The sequence below is a fragment of the Acomys russatus genome, chromosome 23 (genome assembly GCF_903995435.1).
Source record: "Acomys russatus chromosome 23, mAcoRus1.1, whole genome shotgun sequence".
NCBI lineage: Eukaryota > Metazoa > Chordata > Mammalia > Rodentia > Muridae > Acomys > Acomys russatus.
The window spans coordinates 17,032,968-17,059,046 of record NC_067159.1 but is presented as its reverse complement, the minus strand read 5'-3'; the positions used below and the strand labels follow the sequence as shown (position 1 = coordinate 17,059,046).

At 36.7% G+C, this 26,079-nt stretch overlaps 1 protein-coding gene across 2 annotated transcripts in view; it reads right to left on the bottom strand.

Annotated features, from left to right (window-relative positions):
• Olfm3 (olfactomedin 3) overlaps window positions 1-26,079 on the bottom strand; it is a 215,308-nt gene that overhangs the window by 31,578 nt on the left and 157,651 nt on the right. The window contains exons 1-2 of one of the 2 annotated variants that reach the window (XM_051165540.1): window positions 13,459-13,657; window positions 4,769-4,915 (exon numbers count right to left, since the gene is read on the bottom strand). In XM_051165540.1, the coding sequence (XP_051021497.1) occupies window positions 4,769-4,915; window positions 13,459-13,587 (276 nt within the window). In that variant the 5' untranslated portion in view covers window positions 13,588-13,657. Of the gene's footprint in view, window positions 1-4,768; window positions 4,916-13,458; window positions 13,658-26,079 lie in introns of those variants that run through there. The other variant, XM_051165541.1, reaches the window with a different exon arrangement.

Below are 26,079 nucleotides of genomic sequence, written 5' to 3'. Positions count from 1 at the left end.
CATACAAACAAACAAACGAACAAAAACAGAGCAGCTAAAATGATTCTGTACAATAAAAGATTTTCTGAAGGAATCTCCATCCTAGATCTCAAGCTGTACTATAGAGCAACAGTAATAAAAACAGCATGTTACTGACATAGAAATAGGCTGGTTGATCAACGGAATTTAATTGAAAACCGAGAAATAAACCCACATACCTATGGACACTTGATTTTTGACAAAGAAGCCAAATCCACACAATGGAAAAAAGATAGCATCTTCAACAAATGGTGCTGGTCTAACTGGATGGCTACACGTAGAAAAATGAAAATAGATCTATATCACCCTGCACAAAACTGAAATCCAAATGGATTAAAGACCTCAACATAAAACTAGACACACTAACTCTGTTAGAAGAAAAAGTGGGAAAGAACCTTGAGCCTTGAGCCAGGAGATAATTTCCTGAATACAACACCAACATCTCAGGCCCTAAGATCAACCATTAATAAATGGTACCTTATGAAACTGAAAAGCTTATGTAAGGTGATGGACACTGTCAATAGTACAAAATGACAGCCTACAGACTGGGAAAAGATATTCACAGGCTGTTTTTTACATATTTTACTTACCAGATATTACACAGAACCAGACACAGAATAAGTGCTCAATAAATATTTCCTGAGTAAAATCATCTTGGCTTTCAAAAAGTATAGTGGGTGATTAGGATCTTAATACTTTAGGGAGAGTTTTTCTCTCCCTATAACTGTTATATACAGAAAGAACTATACGAATACAAATATTTCTCAATTTGAAAATACCATTATATTCAGAGAGCTTCATGTAAATTTTTAGCGCAGTACAAAATTAGAGACAACAATGAAGTCATAGAAACTTCATCGTGAATAAAATCGTAGCTTTCAAAATAAATTTCTAACCTTATTTATAGTTAAGCATGGATTAAGAAAAGTTTGCATTAAAGAAACTGACTACCTATTTTAATATGTAACAATCTTTGAATATATCCAACCAATCAGTAGCATGGTTGATATCCACTTAAATTTTTTTCTTGTTTTCCAAGACAGGGTTTCTTTATGTTAGCCTTGGCTGTCCTGGACTCACTTTGTAGATCAGACTGGCCTCAAACTCACAACGATCTACCTGCCTCTTCCTCCTGAGTGCTGGGACTAAATGCATGTGCCACAACACCTGGCTTTAATAATTTTTCTATTCCACATGACTTGAAGATGATGGACAAGAGGAAATATCCTGAGTTAAGAGTGTCCTTTATGTTTTACTTGGAATTCCCAATTGATTTTTCAACTTAATTTGTGTTAATGGGAAAATGCATTGAGAGAATTTTTCATGAGACTTACTTGTGACCTTCTATATTATGCAACCTTTAATAACTGCAAGAACTGTATCTGGGGTTTAGGGTAACATTAGAGGTATTTAAATGGACAGAATTTGTCTGAGTTGCCTTTAGCTCTTCTGAGGAAGATGTTCCTCCTGTTGATGGAGAGTCACTTGAGCAAAAGTTTCCTGATGATTCAAGACACTAACTCCCTATTGTGTGATTCATAGGAAGGAAACCCATGTTTCTTCTCATGCTCTACTTCTCGTTGAAGTCATTCTGAAGATCAGCTTTTTGTATTTGTTTGCAATTCTGCTATGTTTTGAATATTAGATGTCACTCACAAGCTCATGCACTGAAGGGTTGATTCTCAGATGATAGCATTATTTTTGAGAGAATCTGGAATCCTAAAAGGTGGGGGCTAGATGGAGCAAGTTAAATTTCTTTTGGGGGGAGGGTTGGAGACAGGGTTTCTCTACATAGTCTTGGCTGTCCTGGTGTCCCTTTGTAAACCAGCTGGCCTCGAAATCACAGTGATCTGCCTGCCTCTGCTTCCCAAGTGCTGGGATTAAAGATGCGCACCACCAAGACCAGCTGTAATTAACTTTCTAGGTGTATGTCATCAAGGGTGCTTTGTGCCTATCTGATTTCAATGTCCTCTCTCTCCTTGCTTCCTTTCTGCTGATTTGCTCAACCAGATAGTCCTTTTAATGACCTTTTACCTTATCATAGTCAAGAAACACCAGGCCCACGTGACCATGAATCCAAACCTCTAAATCCATAAGCCAACATACACTTTACTCTTGTAAACTGTTTTTTTTTTTTTTCAATGTTTTTCACAACTATGAAGATCTACTTAACAGACGTCTACAATGTTTGGCAAAGTCATTATATCCCATCTCTGTTAATCATTTTGAACCATTTGTCCTGCTTTTTTTTTTTTTTTTTTTTTTTTTTGATGAATAAAATGCATGAGGTCTTTCTGAATGAACACAAATGAGAGTATTTTTATTCTCTCTTATAACTGCTACTCAGACCATTTTAATTTAAAAAGCCTGTGGGTCAATCTGTTTGGCTAGCTTTGCTTTAACAAAAAGAACAGCAGTTTCTTGACTGTGGATATTTACAGGAAGTTTGCTATAAAGTGTTTTGAAATCTTCAAGATAAGGTACTATTTATGATGTCCTCAAATTTATTTTATTGGTGAAAATGTCACCCACCTCCTACTCCAAAATCATGTTTTAAAAAATATTGATCTAGTAAGTGAAGGATAGCTGTAGCAATACACAAAAGCTATATAGCCAACAAGTAGTTTTTTAGGCTACAATTTTAATTCTGGAACACTAAGATCTAGGTTATTGAATTAGTTGCATTTTTCTAGTATGCAGTAGCATACATATTTGCTAAAATATTGAAAAGAGATCTCATCTTTTAATTAAGTGTAGAGACCACTAGTGGCATTGAGAATAACACAAAAATAATATAACTCCCCAGTTTATTGGCTAAGGGAGTTTTTGAAACTTTACAGATGTAGACTCATGAAAAACCAGATTTTTTTATGTAAACTTAGAAAATGAGCCATGTCTTCTGTAGGTATTGAATGGAGTAGATTAGAAAGATAAAACAAAAACAGTAATAATAATAATAACAACAACAATGATCCCATTCTAACTCTGATAGATAATTATGTTTGACCCATAGAATTTGTATTTCTCTGAATTACTTTAAGTGGTTCTTGAAGAGATAATGTTGGTTTGTTTATATAATCCTGTCCTGAAAGATACTAAAATATAGTATGAAGTTCTGCCATCTAAGAAAATCTTTCTTGGTGTATTTTATATAGAAGTAAAAAGACTGGGGCAGCATGTCAGTAATCTGAGTATAGATACAATTTTATAAAATCAAAAACTGCCTTTAAAGAGTTAAACAAATTTCTACCTAAGTTAATTTCCCTGATAACCAAAGTAAATGTTACATTTGAAGTTTTTATAAAAAAAAACAAGATTAAAAATAAATAACCACAAAGTAATCATAATATGCCTGTAATGATTTCTAACAGGTATTGATTTAATAAAATTGAAACCTGGTCTAGTTGGGGGCAAGAAGAATGGAATGTCACCATTACAGTAGGATTGACAAAAGAGAACCAATGAATGATGATGATAGCTCCAAGAAGAGGGATGGAAACTAAGTAAACTTTGTTCAAAAGCAAGAGAGCCAGCTTTTTAAAAATCTTGTTTATCAAAGGATTCCCAAAGGATGCTCACGAGGAAGCCTTATGACAGGTGGAAGAAAGTTGTGGTAGCCTGGCTTAAGACAGTAAATATTTGTTTACATTAGCAAGCTAGGTGCTTTCATTCCCCTGACTACCATAATTTTATGTGAAAAGCTTAGTATTTATTGTTTGTCGCGTGTAATCAAAAAATTATACAACACAGAGGGAAGTGGAGAGCATGGTGACCTCTAGAACACATACTGCCTAATTCATCTCTTTCTTTCCATGATACTTAAAATTCAAACATGCTGTCATCCCTACATCACTCTGACCACCTCAGCTGTCCTACTGTATTCAGAACCCTGCACAGTGCAAGTCTGAATGGGGATCCTTGAAAGAGCCATTCATTGCCCTTCCCCTTCTTAACTACACATAAACAACCTTTCATGAGCTGACTTTCATCTGTAAAAGGGAACAAATCAAGGGCATTCTGCATCTGATTGTTGTGGATGAGGCTCAAGTAAATCACGGTGAGAATGCCACTGAGTGAAACTGAAGAGCTTAATGTTCAAAGGAATGATTTAGAAAATGATGATAAACACTTGGAATTATTCATTATCTGTCCAGATAGCTTGCATATTTTATGTCATTATTTTGACTTCCTAGCAAGATGGTTAATAAATGCCTAATGGAGTAGCTCAAAGAGCTCTGTATGATCCCGGGAGTTCAGACTGAATTGGCAGCGTCAGAAGGACACTTCTTGCTTCCTGGAAGAGAGAAGCTGGCTGTATATTAAGATATATGGTAGAGGATCAGGTTTTGTTTGTTTTGTGTGTGTGTGTGTGTGTGTGTGTGTGTTGTTTTTTGTTTGTTTGTTTTTGGTTTTCACTCAGGGTTTATCTGTGTAAAAGCTCTGGCTATCCTGGAACTCCCTCTATAATCCAGGCTGGCCTCAAACTCACGGAGATCCACCTGCTTTTGTCTCTCAAGAGCTGGGATTAAAAGTGTGCACCACCACCACCTTGTGAAAGGTTAAAAAAAAAGTCACAGAAATGGAAAAATATACCCAGAAGCTTGAGAATCCCATTTCTAACTGCAGAGTCTCCTGTTAAAAGAGAACAAAACCCAGGAAAACTCAATGCTATTAATCAATCAATTGTATTTCCTTTCTAAAGAGTGATAGATTCCAACAAAAATATGCACATAGAGGATAAGCCACGTACCTTTTCCAGCAGCTGGCGGAGCTGCCTGCTTTTGGCATCTCTGGAACACAGGTTTTGTTCTGGAGCCACCACAGTACAGATGCATCTCCCGTCGGGGTCCTGTGCTGAGCTGTACACTTGCCACCCTTCTTTGGGGCTAATCTGAGTCTGGGGAAGACCAACAGCAAATACAAACAGACATTTACTATAGGGTAAGGAGAAGACAGATTTGTAGTTTCAGAAGGAGAGATTTTTTTTTAAGTTTTAAGTCTTTGTGGCTTTTAGTTTTGTGAGTCTATGTATATATGTGTGTGTGCTGTGTCCTCAGGATATTTCCACCTTGTGTTTGAGATAGGGTTTCTTATTGTCCAAGAAAGCCCCAAAGCTGGCTGGACAGCATTCTACAGCGGTCTATTAGTTTTAGCCTCCCCAACAGTGGGGTTATAAATGCATGCCACCACATCTGTCTTTCTGTAAGTATTGAAGATCAAATTCGTGTCATCATGACTGTATAGAAATAATTTTAGATACTCACTCACCTCCTTAGCCTTTGATCCTCCAAAGTTGGATGACAAAAATTAAGCAATTTATACTGGGAGCAGCATTATTCTGTTTCACCTTCTATAAAAATGTCATAGAGGAAGTTTCATGGTTTCCAGATTCTACATGTTTTGCTGTCTGTTGATCTCATATCACTTCTCATGCTTTGTGTAACTTAACATTTGAACTTCATGTTTAGATACTTTTACTAACCACTTCCTCACATCATATTTGTTTTTCTACATTAGTAGACCTTCTAGTTTTTACTTCACAAGAGGAAGGTAATTAATAGTATAAACTTCCCTGATCACTATTCATATCTGATATTATAAAATAAATAAGGCCCTAAAAGATCTCTCAATAACTTCTGCTTCTTATGTTCTTACTCACTGGGCCCCTATCTTAAAAAGCAGCATCTCTGTTCAGATTGCAGTTCGTAGGCAGCCTGCCTCCTATTTATGCTTCTAGCTTTGTTTCTTGAACTTTCCACGAGGGGCCTCCACTCCAGCTAAGTTGGCTTCTGTGGGTCTGATCTCTTCATCCACACATTGAGTTGCATCATATAGCATTGCTATTCATTCCGCAATTATCTTGTTTTGGGTAGAATTGTGAAAATCTCCTACCTTTCTTTTTATGTATATTCTATCAAGTGCAAAGGAAATCATCTTTAGTTTTGTCTCACTATTGTATTCTTTTTCAATACAAACCTCAGCAGATTTTCAAAAGATATACTCAGAAGATAGGTCTTCACTCTATGGTAGTGGAAGAGTCATTCCATGACTAGACTTGAAGCTGTATAAACTGAAAGTTCACTGTTTATAAACTTGAATGTTTTTTTTTCTGACATTAACTTCTTTCCATTGTACAAGATAAGTTTTGAGAGTGGCACACATTGCCCCACTTGCTCAGAGTGCTAACATTTCTTCTCTAATTGAGCTTTTCTTTGAGGATTTCCTTAACTGCAGGATGATGTGTTGATCAATTCTACTGGGCAGCTCACATCCACTGACTAAATGACACACCATAAAATGATTTGACAAAAGAGCAGGACTTACTACTATTGTTAGTCTTCTCACAGAAATGGCACGTAGATTCCAGTTCTAATTTCCTACACTTTTTTTTTTTTTTTTTTTTTTTTGCCATAGGCCCCAATCATTTCATACAAAAACCAACACACAGGTTATGTTCTGAGCATATGCTGGGAGAGTCATAAAGTTTAAACTCAAGAAGTGCATACAAATATCACAAGTTTTGCCTTTGATTTTTAATTGAAAGATTATGGCACCAGATCTATCTTTAAGTCTCTTCATAGCTAGCCGAATTAAAAAATATATTTCCTATGCTATTTTTTTATCCTAAGGGGATAGACTTCTTAACATAACCTCTCTTTCTATCTAGCTCTTATTACTACATATCCAGTTAAAGAAAAAAGATGTTATTAGAATTATATACTATTAAAATTAGGTAAGATATAAAGTAGAATTAGATTATCCATTTTATATATAGGGGGAGATTCAGAGATTATCTACAAGATGAACATAGAAATGACTTAGCAGAGCAGCTTTTATGATTTAGTAGAAAGCTTAAGCTGAGCTTCAGTTTGGGGTTAATTTCTTTAGTCCTCAGCCCTTTTAGCTTCTTACAACATTGCACACAAATCTCAAATATGCCAGAAAACTAAGGCTTGGCACTAGAATAAAATTAACTTTTGGACAAAGGAGTAGGGTCACCCATTTATCATATTAAAATATTTTAACAACAGTGCAAACGCTGATTATTAAGGCTGCAAGCATTTGTGTGGGTGTGTATGTGCTGAGTGTTTCATGGCTACTGTTCAGCTTGTCACACAAGGCTAGTTGCCAGCCACTTTCTGTTGTTGACACAAATGGGAAAGGTGAGCTGCATTTGATATTCATTTAGCATTCCTTGGAACATCCTGTTTAATAACAATAAAGACTCAAGTTATAATTAAATACTTTGAATGGCCTTTTTCTAAGAATTATTGAGGAGTTATACCCTTCAGGAATGCAGTTACTTTGAATGATCTAAAGTACAAACCCTCACCTTTTTGTCAAGAAAACCAAAGGGGCCTTTTAATACAAAATCCTGTATTTGGGACGATGACAAATAGAGAAGTCTGTATTTCTAGCACTCTCTTTTAGGGTTCCCAACACTGAAAAGACAACCAAAATAAGACCAACTGTGATCTTAGGTGGAAGGATATAGTTATATATTTTTGGATACCCAGCACAAAAGAAAAGACCTGCTCCAATTCTGACCTGCAACAATTATTCAAATGTCAATAAAAACTCATGTACCGGGAAGATCAAGCATCTGTGAATTTCTAGATGCTGTTGGGAGGATTGTGTGACTTATTGTCACTGAATATCTTGCTATTTTTGAGGTCTCAGTGACACTGTTCTGACCAGCCTTGCAACAAGAAGTAACTTTCCCACAGTCATAACGAATAATCACTAGAATGTGGCTCTGAACTTGTAAAGTCTCATCACAGACCATGAAGCTTAAATACTATATTGAATTATTAATTATTTCTGTCTTCCTTATTATATGATGCTCTAAGGCTAATACAGCATTTATTTGCATTCTGGTGAAGCACAGTGCTTGGGTCTGAAAAGTTGAATACAGTTGACTATAAATGGCCCAAAGCTTCCACACAGAACAGCCATTACTAATGCAGATCTCTTTGAACCCTTTGTGTTAATTAGAAGAACTAAACGAACTATTTAGCAATTTTTAATATTACAACACTCATGAAATATTTAAGAGCGGTCTAAATAAGATAATTAAAACAATCATTTTTAACAATTGGTCTGAGTCCTTTGATTATAATTTAATTGCAGATCCATGCTTTGTAAACATAAAGCTACCACCCGAGAATTCTCTTGAACCACTGGGATTTTGTGTCAAGAAAGATGTAACTTGAGATGCAGAAAAAAATAAAATAAAATACATTGCATTTCAGTAACATTTCCTTATAACATCCCTTCTCTTATAATTGGAATCATTTCTTTGGAACCAGTTGCCTTTAGAAACAGATAATGTTTTATGTTCCTTACAAGGAACCCACAACGTAAAGAATTTAAAGCAATTTTTCCAAGCTAGCATTTAGTATAAACTCCCTCCTGTTTTCTACAGTTTTCAACCCAGAGTTCTTCATGCTCATCCTCTGCAGACAGATCATCTCTGTCCATTCACTGACAGACTTAAGCAGGACTGTAGAGAAAACAGACCACTCAGCAGCTGATTCTCAGCAGGCAGGGGCATTCCCTTGTTGGAAACACTTGGCCACTGTGACCCCAGAAAAGCAGCGAGGTAAGGGTCAGGCAAATGCAGTTTTCCTGTAAAAAAGAACTGCAGTCGTTTCCCAGAGCCCAGGCAGCATAGAAGACAGGGGAGAGAATCCCAGGTATTTAAATAGAAGCAAGATGGTGGTTGAATGAACAGTACTAGCTTTTACTTTTCACATTAAACTTGAAGGTTTTTCAAAAAATAAAAAAAATAAAAATCAAAGTGGAAAGAAATGAGGGGTTGAACTCCTAAAACGGTGGTCCAACACAGGAGGTATAAAGTAGAAGAAAAGCATACTTTTATTAAAACCTAGACTCAGAGTGTCATTTATCTCGGTGAAAAAGGAAAATCCTATAAAATTCCTACCTAAGCAGGTATCTGGGTCCAGAGAGTGAAGTGGGGTGGAACATATTAATGGCTTTGGTTGCAGAGAAAGGGAAAATGTGAGGACAGAAATTAGAGAGAGGTTGAGAGATCATGCCAGAAGAAGCTGTGTTTGGTGGATGTGTTAATAAACGTGTCGTCACTCTGCAGCAGCTTTCATGCTATTGCAAGACTCTTTGGGACCAATATAAATAAATATTATGAATTCAAATAAAACTCCAGGTTTTAAGGGGGAAAACAGCATGAAAGTAAAACCAATGAAAGATACAGCAAAAGCGTCATCAACTTAGGTTGGTCATCTCTGTCCATATTGCCTGAAAATCCTAATAAGTTGGGAGTCCAGAAGGGCTGTAGAAGTTGTAATTCGTCACATGTCTTTCTATTCAATGGGATTTTATGTACATGTTTTTGTGCTTCCCTTGACCTCTGCATGGCCAGGTGTTGGATGCGCAGTCCTCCTGCTGTGGGCAACTGAGGCTTGTAGCCAGAGGTTCTCTCTCTGCAATCTTTCCTATTAGTCTCTACTCCTGCTTCAGACTGCCAAACAAAAAAAAAATTCAGAAGCACGCTTCTATAAAAATGTAATTATCACATTTTCTGCTACTCTTGAGATTTGCTATTCTGAGCTTTCAACCAACTCTTATTAATTTGCGTGGTTGTCCTGTCACAGAACGGACATTGCCTAAGTGTTTGAAAGAGAAAAGCAGTCAGAAGAAAAGGTAGTGTGATGGAAGGAGAGCATGTTCAAGGTCCTATGCCCCTTTCTTTTTTATTTTATCATTTTACTTTCTATTCCCCTTTCTTAATACTGAAAAACAAACCCCAAACATTCCCAAACCAATAATAGCTGGTAAAATTAGACATCATCATTCAAAAGTATAAAAGCACATTTGTTGTTTGACAGTAAGATCGTTGGAGGACACAAAGAGTGTGTTTCAGAGTATTATAGAACTTTAAACTGAGTGATGCATTACGGTAGTTGCATATGAGGAGACGCCAGGTAGATGTCTGAAAATGTTTCAAAACAAATGGCTTATGCCTATAGGTTCCTTCAAGGCCTCTTCCTACCATCGTAGTAGGGCTGGATCTTTGGGAACAGTGTCTGCTGAACACTCTCTGCTTTTTTAATTGTTCTTTTCCAGGTTATTCTTGGTAAGGCTTCCACAGCGTGAGGTATTTTTCAGAAGCTCAGCCTCCAAGGGAAGTGACTCTGCATCAGAGAGAAGTGCCAGAGGGGGCCCAAACCTGCAGAGACCTGAAGCTGACTTTCCCAGCTTCGCCAAAGGCCACGAGACCGCTCCAGTGTGCAGAAGAAAAAAATAAACCCAATCAAGAAAAAAAAAAGTGGTATCAACATTCAAAGAAGGATATGAAGGATTTCCTCACTTAATAAAGAGACATATTTAATTAGTTCCTGATAGACAGTGGCCTGCAAATTTGAAACCTTTCTTAGCTATTGAAGCAATCATACACTGCTATTTCTGAGGCACATGCCGTGAGGCAATTTAGATATTTCTTAACATTTCTAACTGTCTTTCTTGATTTATTTTTTTAGTTCATTTGAAACGTTTGTTTTTTCAAGTTATGATAATATTTGCATAATGTACAGTTTGTTTTCTTCTTTCTGTTACAATGATGTACAAACGTGAAACCTATTTTGAGACTTACCTGTGTGTGCATGTTTGTGTGTGTATGCTCGTGTGTACATTTGTGTGTTTTCAGCACAGCTGCAGGTTCATCTCATTTACACTGATTAACAGAGAGGTAGAAATCAGGAGTGAGATAGTTTATGCGAACAGGTGACGCGCTACATTTAGCTGTACCGCCTGTACCAAGATACGTGCCTTCTTCATCTAACTAATTGTCTGGACAGAAAGCTATGTGGAAACAGAATTGATGATTTCTTTTGGAATTATTATAAAGGAGGTAGGAGGAAAGTCCCATTTGTCAAGAAGACTCCTTCACTACTTCCCTGTTGTCTAAAAGGCCACTTAGGAGCTTTGTTCCCTCTTCATTGCTGGAACTTTGAGGATGGTAACTAAAAAGTTGAGCTTCATAGATGTTTTTTTCTTACTCTTTGAGGTGAAGGGTACGAAGAAACAAAATTTTAAGGGTAACAAAAAGGGATAAAGAAAGGTCCAAGGACATGATAAATAGTTTGAGCTAGACAGGGTGAAGCCAGTGGACACCGGAAGCCCTGACGGTTAGGGACAAGCAAATGGTTTTGCATGACTACTTACAAACATCTAATCGGTACCCATTTTGAGTCAACTGTCTCACTTGTAGAGTGAGGATGTTTGGTTATATCACTCAGAACTCAAATTAAACCCCAGGGCTCTAGGGTTCTGTGGAGGTTCTTGACCAGGACAGGGGTCTGATTGTGTGGGAAGCAAGCAGATGGTTGATGTCTAGCAAACGTCTCCTCCTACCAGTTATTTGACCTATAACCTGCTTCACACATTGGATCTCTTATCTAATTTTACTTTTAAAAAACACTCTTCACTTATCAACTTAGATTTAATTTGCAACATAAATAAACAAGTGAATATGGTAGTGTGAACTTGGCTAGATCTGACACTTTCTCAGGTCAGCTATCACCTTTCAGCATCAACATTTCATATTTCTGTAAAAATGTACTGATTCATTCATTCTTAACCATAAAGAATCTAAGATATGAGCAGTAATCTTGTGTGATTAGGTAATAGATGCTAGTTATCTTTGAAGAATTAAATAAGGAAAACTAAAAGTTTTGTTACCTGATGTTTCTTCATTTCAGAAAAATAACAGAATACCATTTGCTGATGTGTGATCATGAAACTCAATGAGATCTTTGGAATTCTCTAAGGTTTTCTAAGTTTGTGTTTGTCTGTCAAAGAGGACCAGCTAAAGTAAGAACTGATGTGTTGGGATATCTGCATATCTATAACAATGCTTCATGTTTTGATAGACAAGTTATCAACCAGACATCTTTCACTTTGAACTTAAAAACAGTTAAAATCCTGAAAAAGGCAAAGACGACTATTGGAAATTTGGTTCTTTTCATTTAGTAACAGTAGAAAACAGACAAGTTGATGCCTGTACATACAAGAGAGTGTACATCCCATAGGTAGTATACCACATTTGCTAAATAACTCATTATTAGTTAAGAAGCATTTTCTACAAGTGGTAGTTATACAACTGTGTCTTTAAAAACAAGTACATGGAACATGGAAACATTTGGCTTACTAAGTATTAAATAACTCAGAATTCTTTGTTGCATAAATGTGTGTTCATGAGATGATATAATGCTGTCTGTATGCCTGTAGACCTTGTTTACAACTCTGCTTCCAGGCCTTCCTTCCTATGCAGGCTAAGAAGAAACTCTCCATGGAGAAAGCACTGAGGTACCATGAGGGACTCTAGGAAGGTAAGATGGGGCAGGCAGGTCAAATCTGACTCCCATGTGCTCTGCTGGTGCCTCCATACCGTGAGAAACTGACAAATTATGTAATTAATTCCATTGAACTACATGGACAATTGTATATTGATTGATAAGTTATTATTAGAAACTGTAAACAACTACTAAAATGGAGGGTTTCTTTTCTTTGCATTGTCCACTAGAGTGACGTACAAGATAGAAACCTTAAATATTATTTTTATGACTGTTTCATTTGATTGCAGACCATTTTTCAATATGCTTTTTGTTTGATATTTGACATTTTCATTTGAAAAACCTCTAATTTATACTTATCTTACTATATTTGATTGTGGATTAACACACCTAATTTCAAAATACCAGAGAAGACTTTCCTAAAATGAGGGAAAGATTAAGACTCATTACCTTTACATGGGTGAAGGCTTTACAAGACTGATCTATGCCAGGAAAAGGTCTATATAAAATATTAAATAATATAGTACAAAGTTTTTTTTTAAATCAGGTATGTTTACTTGCACTCCTTAGTTGTTTTAAATATTTTTGGCATGCTTTATATTGCTGAGGTTGTTTTTATAAATCATTTATGCTTAAAAGATGTTGGCTTCTCTGACTGAATTAATTACACACAGCCATAGGCATTGCATTCCAAAACAAGAGTCAGCTGAAGTAAAACCAGATTAGGAAGAATATTCTGTATAGCCTATTTTGTAGGAAATTACTAAGTTCAGACATTACAAGAAATATAATAGAAGCAAAGCATAATAAAGATTCATTTTAGAACTCAAGTTAATTTAGTTAAAACATATTCTTAAGAATTTAATAGACCAGCCGTCCTTTTTATAGCTAATTTCCCAGCAGTTTCCTCTCCCTCTTTCTTTCTTTCTTTCTTTCTTTTTTTTTTTTGGTGTGACATTAAAGTGTTCATAATTATCCATGAGTAAAGTTATCACACAGATATTCTACCTTTGAAGTTCACCAATAAAGAGAGCTGCTGCCTCTCAGGCTTTAAAATTTCCAAGCCCACCGTTTTAACACAAGCCAGCTAAACCCACCAGTAACTTACTAAGATATCTGGCGCCGACAGCCTTGTGGTGTTCAGTCCTACCAGGGATGGGAGAGTTTGGGACATCCAGTTTGAAATCATTGCCATGGTACTGAGCACAGCGCCAAGTTTCAGCAGTGGAGCACTCATTGCTGTGGAGCTAATGAGTTTTCATAGTGACTGATTAGGAACCCGGAGCCCGGCTGGCAGCGGGAGGCGTGACTGCAGCAAGCCACATCTACATCATGAAAAGAGATCAACAGCCCAGCTCTAATCACCAGGCAGATCGGGAAACCTCCTTCCTTCCCCCACCTTCCTGGCAAGTGCCTTGTCCTCCTTTTCCTTTCTTCTGCACACTTTGTGAGACAAAATATTCTTGCTGGGGCTTGGCTTTTATAAGCACAGACCACAGGTTGGAGAGCAGGGGATGGGGAGCTTTTCCAGCCCCATTTGTAATGGTACCAGGAACAGAGTCCGTCTCCTTTGGGTTTTGCGTATAATCAGTTTCTCTTTACCGTTAATAGCAAAGTCAAAAGTCTATAAATGGGGATCTGCCAAAGTGTACATTCCAAATGCCAAACTTAATTTCTACAGATTTCTCTGGGCAAGACCAGAGTGCCTTCGGAAGAGCATGAAAACAGTCTGAGACTAATTTCCAAGATGATCACGCAGTGAGAACGGGAGATCACTTGTTCAAGCAGCAATCTAAAATTAGTGTCATCACTTTAAAACCACAGCCAAAAACCAACAGCCACTGCCTGTGAGAATGTCGCCTCTAGGCACCTTACACTGTAACAGACAGAAGAACTGGCCTTGAAGAGAAACTTCTGTCACAAATTCCTTGATTCTAGTTCTGCCTTCGAGAGCAAACATGCTCTTTTTGCCTTTGGAGGATCTCAGTCCCTCAACAGACATGGTTAGCTCTATTTTCACTTTGTGAGGAATCACTGAATGGTGCAGAAACTGTGACCTGCTGGAATGTGTCGGTGCAGGAACTGTGGGGATCTGATTCTTGTTTCCTTCTTGCCAGTTGCGTGTCTGCTTGGTGACATAATCTTCCTTGGTTTTAGTGTTTCTCTTTAAAGGTATGGTGTGGGTTCCAGACTGAGGCCTTTTCCAGCTCTAAAATTCAGATCTTAGATAAACTTTCATTATATTCCTTCTGCAGATATGACAAACAGGTCACATCTAAATCTCAGGTTCTGAATGGAACAAATCAAAGGCCAATGTTTTATTGTTTTGTTTTGCTTTTACTGATGTATGTATTTTAAAATAAAAATACATCAAGAGAAATATGGGTGAAAAATAGAAAAATTGAGTCATAGGAAAGAAAAGCATCATTGTTATTTCTTGGGATAATTCTATTGTTTGTATCTAAGATTTTCATTTGTGTGTGTGTGTGTGTGTGTGTGTGTGTGTGTACGTGTACATACTTAACAGTGTTAACAGGATAAACAAAAATATTTAACAAAGTTGAAGGATATCCTGACTTATAGTGTTTATGTTTTGTCCTCAGAGAACTTTGAAGTGGGGTAGAGCCAAATAGCCTTCAAATGTTCTTTGCATTACGAGCTTTGATTCTAGGCTATATTCATTTCCCCTTAAGATATATACAAATTATTTTCTTTGGACTTTCTTCTTTAAAAGTCACACCCAGAGAACCAGATACTATTTCCTTTTGTTGTTAAAAATGTTCTACATGAGGAATCAATAAGCATTAATCACACTAGTTTATGTAAAATGTAGCATAGAGCTGTCAAGGGAAGGAATGTGAATTTTACATTAGTATTACAGAGTTATAATGCAAAAATACAAAATAGCTCTAGAAATCTAAATGTTTTGAAAATACACCTGGAATTCAACCAGTTTTGATAAAGGAGAGTGTGTCTTTAGCAAAGCCTAATATCCATAATTGAAAATTAATATACATGCAATTATGAGGTAATTTATGAAGCAATGTGGCAGATAGTAATTGTATTTATTAATAAACTATCAGTCTACAAAATAATAACATCTTTGCGAGAATATAGGATTGAATGCCAGAGAAGAATGGAGCTCTTCTTTGTAAATTACAAAGAAAGGGAAAAATGAGAAAAGGAGCACAAATGGAATGCTGCTTTTAATTTCTCAGAGATGCAAATAAGTGAACCAGCATACTGAAAAGGAACAATAGTCCAGGTGTATGATTCAGCTATGTTTATGAACAGCATAAAATCTAAAATATGTTGTTATTACAAGAGGTTTAAATGCCACAATGAAATAGAAAAGCTCAAATTATAATGATTATTAGTTGTAAGAAATAAAAATAACTTCAATTTGCAAACACCTAAATAGTTTTCTGCATTCTCATAACCTATTATAGTTCTTTCCATTTTAAAAGTTGAGTCCTAGTTTCCACGTGGAGGCTGGGATTTGTGTGTGTGTGTGTGTGGGTGGGTGGGTGGGTGTGTGTAGAAGTTAGCAGTCTGTGTTTGAGAGAAGAAACCCCCTGGTTTTAGAATTTCTACAGCACCGATTTAGTGGTAATGGAATAAATAGCCAGAACTGCATCTGTAAACACTAACTGTTGCCAGATCCAAGGCTTCAGGGCCACTCAAGTATGACTAAACTTCATTTGGTACTCATTGCTATGGCTTAATGCAAAGCTGTGTTGCCACTAGTTTCATGTGGTAAAGTGTCACTGATGTCTTTAGGGTTCAGGACAGACATGCATGGGCTGCAGAGAAAACAATCAGGATAGGACACAGGAAAAGTCCCTTGAGTTGTGTTCTCATTGTTTAGGTGAGCGATGGTGAGATTCTGGAGGAAAAAAGCTGTCAGTGGTGTTGATAAGGACTGAGCCCAGGGGAGGTAATCCCCCTCAGGAACAGTCATAAGGGAGGGGAATAAGGGGAAAGGTGGAGGGAGGGAAGAATGGGAGGACACAAGGGATGGGATAACCATTGAGGTGTAACAAGAATAAATTAATAAATAAAAAAAAAAAGACTTCCCAAAGTTATGGCAGTCCTTGGTGATGCAGTAGATGTGAAATATGAAGAAAAAAGGGCCACCAGCAGTTGTTGGTTTGAATGTGGGCATGAGAATGACTTGATTCATCTGGATGAGAGTCAGAGACTGGGTCGCATCTTTAGGTATAAGATGGAACTCCTTGTCGCACATCCAACATGAGTCACCTGTGGTACAGAGTTACAGCACTGTGATATGTCCATGTCTGAAGTTCAGAAAAAGAGTTAATTATCATGACCATGAAACCTGTATCTTGTGAGAAGACTGCATAGTTTAAAAATATGGTCAATAAATGAGTATCTTAAAACTACAGGGGGTTTTATTTAGACTTTAATTCAGGATAATCACTCAATTTATTACGAATGTGCTTCATTAAAAGTTAAAGAACAAAGTAACCTCTACATCAGGTAAATAATAAGTATAATTTCCAACCCAATAGTTTTACAGAAGATACAAACTGATTATATACTTATTTTCTTTTATAATCTCATAGTGAATCAATAACTATAAAATCTAGAACCATGAATTATGACACATGGGATACTGAAACTTATTGACTAAAATGTTTATTCATTAGTTTATGTGGTAGCCTGTCTTTATTTTCAGAGAGAATTTAATGAGAGAACTATATAATACATAATTAATAAGAAATTACATATTAAGTGAAAAGATGTATAGCCAATATCATATAACACTGGCATGCTTTATCACTGGAAGTTTTTATTTAATTTGTAGTGTAAAAGTTTATCATTGCTTTAATTCTCAAAACATACTTCCTAATTTTGGATCCATTGTATACTACTGTGTATGTGTTGTGTGTGTCTATGTAGGTTTCTGGGCAGTACATCCTAGGCAGATACTAAAAGTATGTGCATATTGGTTTAAAAGAAAGAGCTAAGTTAGAATGGACTCTAGAGAAATAATGAAGCATCTTCAAGGAATAAGCAAGTTAAACAGAAATACTAGAAGAAACAGCACCAAATAGAACAATTACGATAAACAGGGCTATGGGCATCAGGCTAAGAGGCAGCCCTCCTTTCACTGCAGTACAGAGAGGCAGTTTAGGTGGTCTTTATTTGAATTGACCCTTGCTAGAGAGGTGACATCAACAGTCTCTCTGAATCTACGCATTCCTGTCTGTAAAATCAAGGATGGCTATGTGGAGTGGATATTCAAAAGATTGGAAAAACGCATTTAGCACTGTTTGTAAGACACCAGGCACCTGTACATAGCCCTATACAGGGTGTGAAATGACGACATTGAGACTTGCTGAAAACAGCAGATGAATGGACAGTGCCTTTTAAGGAATCAGAATTGCACAACTTTGCAGAGTATCTGAGTTGAGGTTTTAGGACACACAGTCATGAGTTTCACTTGATGTTGGTAAAGAAATTAATACAACTTTCTTGTGTGCTGTCATGTTCCCTGGTTATAGAGTCCTAATATCAGAGTACCAAGTGGAAAAGATAGATTTAATGACATGATTCTACCAAAACTGGGAACTCATAACAACTAAAAAGGATTTCTACATAGGTGCATGTCCACAGCTGCCCACCTACTTCATCTTTCTCCACACACTCCATCTTCTGTCCTCCTACATTAGACTTGCCTCCCCTTATTCATGAAGTTCTTCAGTTCCCTTCAGATTATCGTCATCAGTTCTCAGCACTTGTTAGGTTTCAGATTCCTAGGCCCCAACAGCAGAGGTTGACTTAGCTGAATCAAGAGCAAAAGAATTTATATTTCTCACAAGTTCCTGGACAATGTTGATGCCTGGTTACTGACCAACTGTTTTGGTAACTCCCAAAGATCTCATCCCTTTCATTTTGTTAAAAGACAACTATTTTGATGTTTTCCTCCTTTTTTCAATATCAATAATTCTTTTCTTTCTTAATGGTTCATTCCTAAAGGTAGACACAGAGCATTTTATATCTCTTAGCTTATGTACAAACTTCTTCTGGCTCTACAATCTAGACAAGTGCTCTGCCACTGAGCTGTGTCCTGATTACTTAAACACATTTTTAGCCTAATTTTCTCCAGTAATCCTTTTCTTTTCTATCTTTTTAGTGTGTCTTCTAGAGAGAAATATTTCTATTCATCATCTTCAATTTATGTCTTCCTAAACAGATATATTATTAATATTTTTCTCTGTCACTGATACTACCCATTTCAAACCTGTGACCCTACATTGCTAAGTAGAGCAATCAATTCTCAAGCTTCAACTGCCTTGACCTTCATCAATATTACTTTTTTCTTCTTGCAATGCTTTCTTCACTTGGCTTCCAGAATACAACGCTCCCCTAGTTTTGCTCCAACTTCCTGACCTCTCTTTATATTGCCTTTGCTGATTCTTCCTCATCTATATGCTAATGACTCCCAAATTCATTTCTTCCTCAAAGACCTCTCCTATCAATTCAGACTTGCATTTCCAATTATCTGCTTGACACCTCCACTTTCAGTGTTTAATAGGCATCTTTAATTGAGCATGTTATAAATGAGCCCCTGATATGGCTCCTCAATCCTGAATAAACAAAGCTAGAGAAGCAAAACAATACTGGCCCAAGTAAACAACAATGCTACACTTATGCACTCACTTTTGCGAGCCTTCCTTTTCAGTTAGTTGCCAGTGGGCTGAACTCATCTTTTCCAATTATTTGGTAAGCGGTGAACTAATGCTGTAGTAGATATTTTTCCATTCCTACCCATGCATATATCCCTGGTTAAACCCAGTGAGCTCCAAAAGAAAAACTTGTGAACATGGGATGATGCCTTGCTGGGGAGAAGAGGAAGTGGTTGGTAAAAGTAGGATATTTAAAAGAGAAAATGAGAGTGACAAGAATATGCTAGGTAAATGCATGAAGTTGCCTTAAAACATTGATTGTATTCCTTAAATGTTTAACGGATATACTAGCTTTTACCTTCTAAACTTACCTAGAATTCAAGCTTTTTAAAAAGATCTTTTATTAATTTATTTATATTACATCTCAATTGTTATCCCATCCCTTGCATCCTCCCCTTCCTCCCTCTTTTCTGCTTTCACCCTATTCCCCTCCCCTATGTCTGTGACTGAGGGCGACCTCTTCACCCTCTATATGATCATAGGGTATTTCAAGCTTTTCTACAGTTCCTACTTCTACTATTCTTCCTAAAATATCATGGTATCTCATTGGGGACATTACAAGATCCACCTTGTACCAAAACCACTTAGTGCATTTATACCTTCCTAATCAAAATAATTCTGTTAAAGCATAAGTTGGATTGTATCATTTGTCTGAAACCTCAATAGATCTCCACTGAATTCACTGTAAATGACTTGAACTGAAAAGTTATTTATAAAATAATCTCCCTATTAGTTCACATTTCAGTTCTTGTAAGCCTGATTTAGATTGCCCTTGGCTGGTCTTCTTATTCCATCTGTTTGCTTTCTTCAATCTTTTGGTATTTTCTGTGGGGCTAGTTAAGTGTGATGCATTTGTTCTGCTTATTTATTGTCTGTTTTCTTCTCTGGAAATGAAGTTTGATGAAGGCATAGATATCATCACGTTTGTTTCAAAGCTTGTGGAATTACCAATGTATAAGACAGTGTCAGGCTTATAGTTCATTCTCCATAAAATATTATTAACTGTGAAAATATATCAATGCATTTACAGTTTGTTTTAAAATGAAATCATTTTAGATCTTGTTGACAGTAGAGTCTATCATTACAAAACCAAACCAGGGTAAAATATTTAAGTATTTCACTTTACATATGTTTTTGAATGGATGCTGCTGCTGCTGATGTGTGTGTGTGTGTGTGTGTGTGTGTGTGTGTGTGTGTTTATAATCAATAATCAAATATTAGTTACAAGTACTGTATTTTTCTTCTTCCAGTTTACACATGTGAAATGCAAGCGATTGTGTTCCAATCCATAAAGTACTAGTCCCAACTCCTGTTCCATTTTCTGTTGATAAGCATCAAGCTTCCCAGAGACATAACTAAGTATAAGAACAATCTACTCTAATTCTTGCTTTTGGCCTGTCACACTCTCTCTATCATAGTAAATATGGAAGAGACTCTAGGTCATGGAAATTGTCATTATTTTTTTAAAAAGTTTATCATCCTTATGTCTATTACATTATAATATATCTTAAACATGCACACTAAAATTATTTAAGAAAAAGTAGAATAATAGATTGGAAATGGAAATGTAAGTGCTTAATTATCAAGGTCCCATTCACATTGGCCCTTGACAACCAGAGGCAACACTTTGCTCCTGGGAATCATCCTTAGCAACCAATGAGAGACCACAATTTGCTCTTGGAAAGCAAAGCTTTGAAAACCAGTCAGAGGCAATATTTTGTTTGTGGAAGGTCACGCATTGCTTTTCCTGCCTTGATGTTTCAGTATTGTTTTAAAACCATTCAGTAACGAAGGGATGAATTTAGATGGAAAATATTAGTGATATGCTTTGGAGAATGGATTTCTGTCTTCTCATCTTTGCTTTCCTCTCCAAAGCTGACTGATGCTCTACAAGACCATGGGATCCTCCTCTGGCAGCTGCTGCTGCTACTTCAAAGGAAAAGGAAATGGGTGTGTGAGGGACGAATGTATTCTGAACTTCTTTTTTAAAAAAATATTATGATGTTGTACACAAAATTGAAGATGTGGGGGAAAATATAAACCCAGAATTATGCTGGAAGGAAAAGGAAGGCACAGTGGTATGACAGAATGACAGTAGTTGTCACTGGCTTGCTCTGTGTCTTAACTTTGTCATCTGGGAGATAAGGACACTAAGCTGAATTAAGTGCCTTCCATAACAATGTGGTGCATTCAAAACCTTTACTTCATACTCCCACTGTTAAACCTCTACAGCCACAGTTTCCTCATGTGTAGCTTGAGAGATCAGGGGGCCGCCAACCTCTTTGGTGTTTGTGAGGGTAAAATATACGGTTGCATAAAAAGCGCTCACCACTGTGCATGAAACATAATAAGCTATCAATCAAGTTTTCTTCATGGGCATTCCTGGGAAAACTCTAAGTTCTTTCTCTAGCTTATCATGGGGAAAGGAAAAGTATTGGAAAAATATATACATGGATGAAAGGACCATTAAGCTTATTGAAAATGGCTGGTGTAAAGATTTAACTTTTGATATGCAAAATATTCATATTTCTAATATGGTTTGTGCTTCAGGATATTATTCCAGAAACTACAGGAAATACACCTATTTCCCAAGCTTTCCTTTAGGGCAGTGTTTCTCTACCTTCCTAAGGCTGCTACCCTTCAATACAATTCCTCATGTTGTCATGATCCCCAATCATAAAATTGGTTTGTGTGATACTTCATAACTAGTTTTTCATGAACCACATGTAAATATATGATATCCAAGATATCTGTTATGCAACCCCTGTGAAGGTCTTTTGACCTCCAAGCAGGTTGGAACCCACAGGTTGAGATCCACTGTTTTAGGAGCTTCCAATTTGCTCCTTCAGGGCATTATTCTATGAACATGCAAGCCCTATGGAGGGTGACTGCTAATACAACTGAATTATCAATAATTAACGACTCACTGAGATGCAATCACTTTAACTAAGCACACACAGCAAAGAAATGCAAAGCAGAATTTGAACATGAAGTTGCATTTTAGGGGACATATGTGTGGAAATATATCTTATCAATGTGAACAAACATAATAAAAATATTATAACCTGTGCTAGGTTAAAATTTTTCCTTTTGAAAATAATTAGAATCATTGGAGAAAAACACTGCAGTTCACTTCTATCCATGCTCTCATCTGAACACAAAACATATTAGAATCAACATGTCTTCTTGTCATGAGTTCATCTTTTTGAATAAGACAGAGGAAAGCTTTTACCAGAGAGACTCTGGCTCTCCTGTAAGAGAATAATTGCTGCCTCATTTTCGTTGGATTCTAATTTCAAATTTTTTCTAATTCACCCAACTTAACAGGGCAGACTGAAGTGTTAAATTATTGCCAAAAGCATTTCCCCAAAAATTTTTTGTTTAGGAAGAGAAATCTCAGAGTTTAAGAAATTGCCTGGTGATCAGAAAGAGGACTGTTTCGGGGCAAGCGTGAAAGAACAAAATTGGATCTTCAAGTGTGCAATTTTCTGAAAAGTTGTTACAAGTTGTTTCGTAAAGCTTATCTCCCCTCATGGAGATTTGAAATGTGTGTTTAGTAGGAACTAAATGTCTGATGTCAGTAAACAGCCCCAAACATCAAAATAAGAAAGAGAATTACATTTGTAGCTGCATTTATCAAATTTGCATAAATAGCAAAAGCTCCTCTGGGTTAGTTTTGTTCATTGGCTCCAGCTCTAGTGTCTGTCATTATTGTCCCTACATCAATATGCATAGTCAAGGTTCTGTTGTGCTTTGAAGACTCTGGGTAGATAAACACATTTAAATATGAAAGTCTGAAGACTTGGTCTTGGAGTAAATCAGACAGATGTCTTGAAAGTATTATGAGCGTTGTATAGTTTGCAAAAGTTCATCAACATAGTCAAGACCAGGTTATTATGACACCATACATATGCAACCACGTGAGCTTGCTTTTGACTTTATCTTTGGACGTCAAAATTACATGACTTAAAATCAAGTCCCCTTTGTGAATATTCAACTGAGACCGTGCTGGTGACATAGAGAAGTAAATTGAACAATGAGTAAGTAGGAGAAAGTTTTGACAAAAGTTGCCTGTCATTATAAAAGTTGCTCTCATTTCTTATATCTTATTCTTACTACTTTTTAATCTTCATATTATACAGCTTAATTGTATTTTTTCTTATTGACAGAAAAGCATTTGTATAAGTATATTTCAACTTCTTTTAAGGGTATCAACACATTAAACATTGAAAGTCTTATTTTGGGTCATCGACTTACTCTGCTGAACATCATAAAGTTAATATATTCTATTTTTGTTTTAGCGATGTGTATATGTGTGAGCATCTGTGAAAGTATGCACTACAGTACTAGTGTAGGGATGAGAACAACTTTAAGTGTCTGCCTTTACTTGCCATTTTCTTGAGACAATGTGTCTTCTTTGATGCTTCCTACATCTAAAGATAGCTGGCCTCTAATATTACATGATGCTCCTCTCTTGCACACTTTATATTGATTAGTGCTAAAAGCTTGCATAGTATGTCCTGGAAGAGGACTACCCTATGAGGACCTAGTCCATCTTATATCCTTAATGCCTCCTGAATCATGATGTGAATAAGTCTGTTCTACCAAGTATTCCCTGTACTTGCTCTCTTGTACATTACCAGATTTTTGCCCTGTGTGTGTGTGTGTGTGTGTGTGTGTGTGTGTGTGTGTGTATTTATGTAATGAGACTATACACATAATCATTACAACACAAAACTGACTAATTAAAGGAATGATGCCAGGTAAGGTTGCTAGACAAAAGTCAGTTAGAAATAATAAAGTAAACATTCAAAGATTACTGAAGTTCAAGAATGAACAGCTGTGTCTGTGCTTGGGTAGAAATTAAGAGAAAGACATATGAAGTAAGTTAAGTGCTATGAACTTATTAAATTAGATAATAGTTCACATCAGAGGAACCCGTTTCCCACAGTATATTCCCAAACAAAAGGAGAAACACAGTTGGAAATACGGCATGGGGGAGGATGTGTTTAGACAATAGTTAAAGCAAAATCTTGATAGTGTTCAAAATGAGCAAAGCTCTATGCGAAGCATTTAATATCAGGTCTCAGTTGCCAAGTAGACTCTGGATTCTGTTTCCTTGGCAACTACAAAGTTAAGATAAATGTTGAATACTGTGTCTGAAAAACCCTTATCTGAAGGTTTGCACCTGGATTGAAAATTAAGGCTGCTTCTTGGTGTCAATGTGACTGAAATCCTCCAGGCAGAAGTGGGCTATTCCATTTTCACTGAACTGGTTTCAAAAGGCAATGTTTCTAATGATCTGTGATTGTAGAGAACAAAGTACCTCTGTTCTCAGTCCTCTGATAAAGTAACAAAAACAGTATGTAAAGGTCAACCTCATAGGCTGATTGTACAGATGAAATGGGGTGACGTATACCATGTGCCGAGCACCATGCCTATCTCATAGGCAAGTTTTGATTTTGATTACCTAGCTGTCCTTTCACTAAAAATCATTTATGTATATATATATATATATATATATATATATATATATATATATATTGCTGAGGAGCAGTGCTTAGTCTTAGCATAGTTCAAAGTAAAATTTCTAATGCCTAACCAACAAGTGAAAGGATGGGCCTTAGAAACCCTGTTTGAGCGGGACCCCTGGGCCCAAATCTGCCTATCATATTGTTCTACTTGTAGATTTCTAGGACCCTCTGGATCCTTTTATTTTGCTGTTCTCCCATGCGTCTCTCATTTAGAGTCCCAATAGGATGCCTTCCCCTCTGTCCCAGTTTCCTGGTAAGTGAAGGACAGTGGTTTCACTACTGTTCACTACTTTCAGTGGTTTTGATAATAGAAATTCCCTGGCTGCATTTCACCAGAAACGTTCCAGTTTAGAAACTTGAAGTGTAACATGTGATTGTGCCTTTTTCAAATTCTGGATTTTTACCTACAACCAAATGTCTGGATACCCCTCTACCCAAAAGGGCATACAGACAGATTATAGAACCCAGCCGCTGTTCTTGATGAGGGGACATTTTTATCAGGCTGTGGCTGAAAGGCTATCTAGGAAATACTTCATTTGATATTGAATTCTCTTTGTGACATCTCCGATACATTAATTTTCAACTTGAATACTTTCCATGGTAGCAAACCTCAATACTATGCAACCAGATGCTTAGATATTGGACATTTACATTCATAACCCTGGCCTTGTTGAATTTATCCTCCTTCATTTGCTGCCCTAACTCTGCTTTCTGGTAGACCACCCAAGAGTGATACTTCTTTTTGTAAGATAATCATCTTTTAGGTATCAAGATCTCTAAAAAAGTACCTGTTCCTGTGAAGAACATGCACAGTTGATTGTCTTTCTGATTAGATGCTTTAAGGGTCTCACACATCTTGGGTTTTGTCAGACCCACAACCATTGGTCACTAATGCAATGCTCAGAATAGAACAAATTTTTCTACACACCTGAGATTTATCTAATTAGCTTGGTACAGGTAAGTATGCAAGTTCACTCCTGAACATGGCAATATTCATTTACTTTTTGCAGGGTTAAATGACAATCACTACAATCTAAATACACCACTGTCACCCTAGATAGATAATTAAAACTTTGACACAGAGGAAACATTTCTGTTCTTTCTGAGCAAAGGCTGGCTGTTAATGAGAAGTCCAGCTGCTTTCACTTATGATAATATGTTTCCCATGATTCAGCTGATTAAAATATTCTCGTCACTATGCACAATGACTGAAGATACATGGTAATTTTTGTGTCTCGTTAAGTATTCACTACAGCAGGATTTCCCACCCAGCTATTGATGTCTGCACAGTTGAGCGTCTTATAGAATTGACGTCTGAGCAATTGCTCTAGGAGGGACTGAGACTTGAAAAGCACAATTTAGAGGCCACCAGTGTTGCTGTTGGTTGTCATTCTGACTTAGACTCAGTTTCAGAGTCAGCCTTCTCTTCCTTTTGCCTGATCCAGCATGCTGAATCAGCAAATCCACAGCTGGATAACTGGA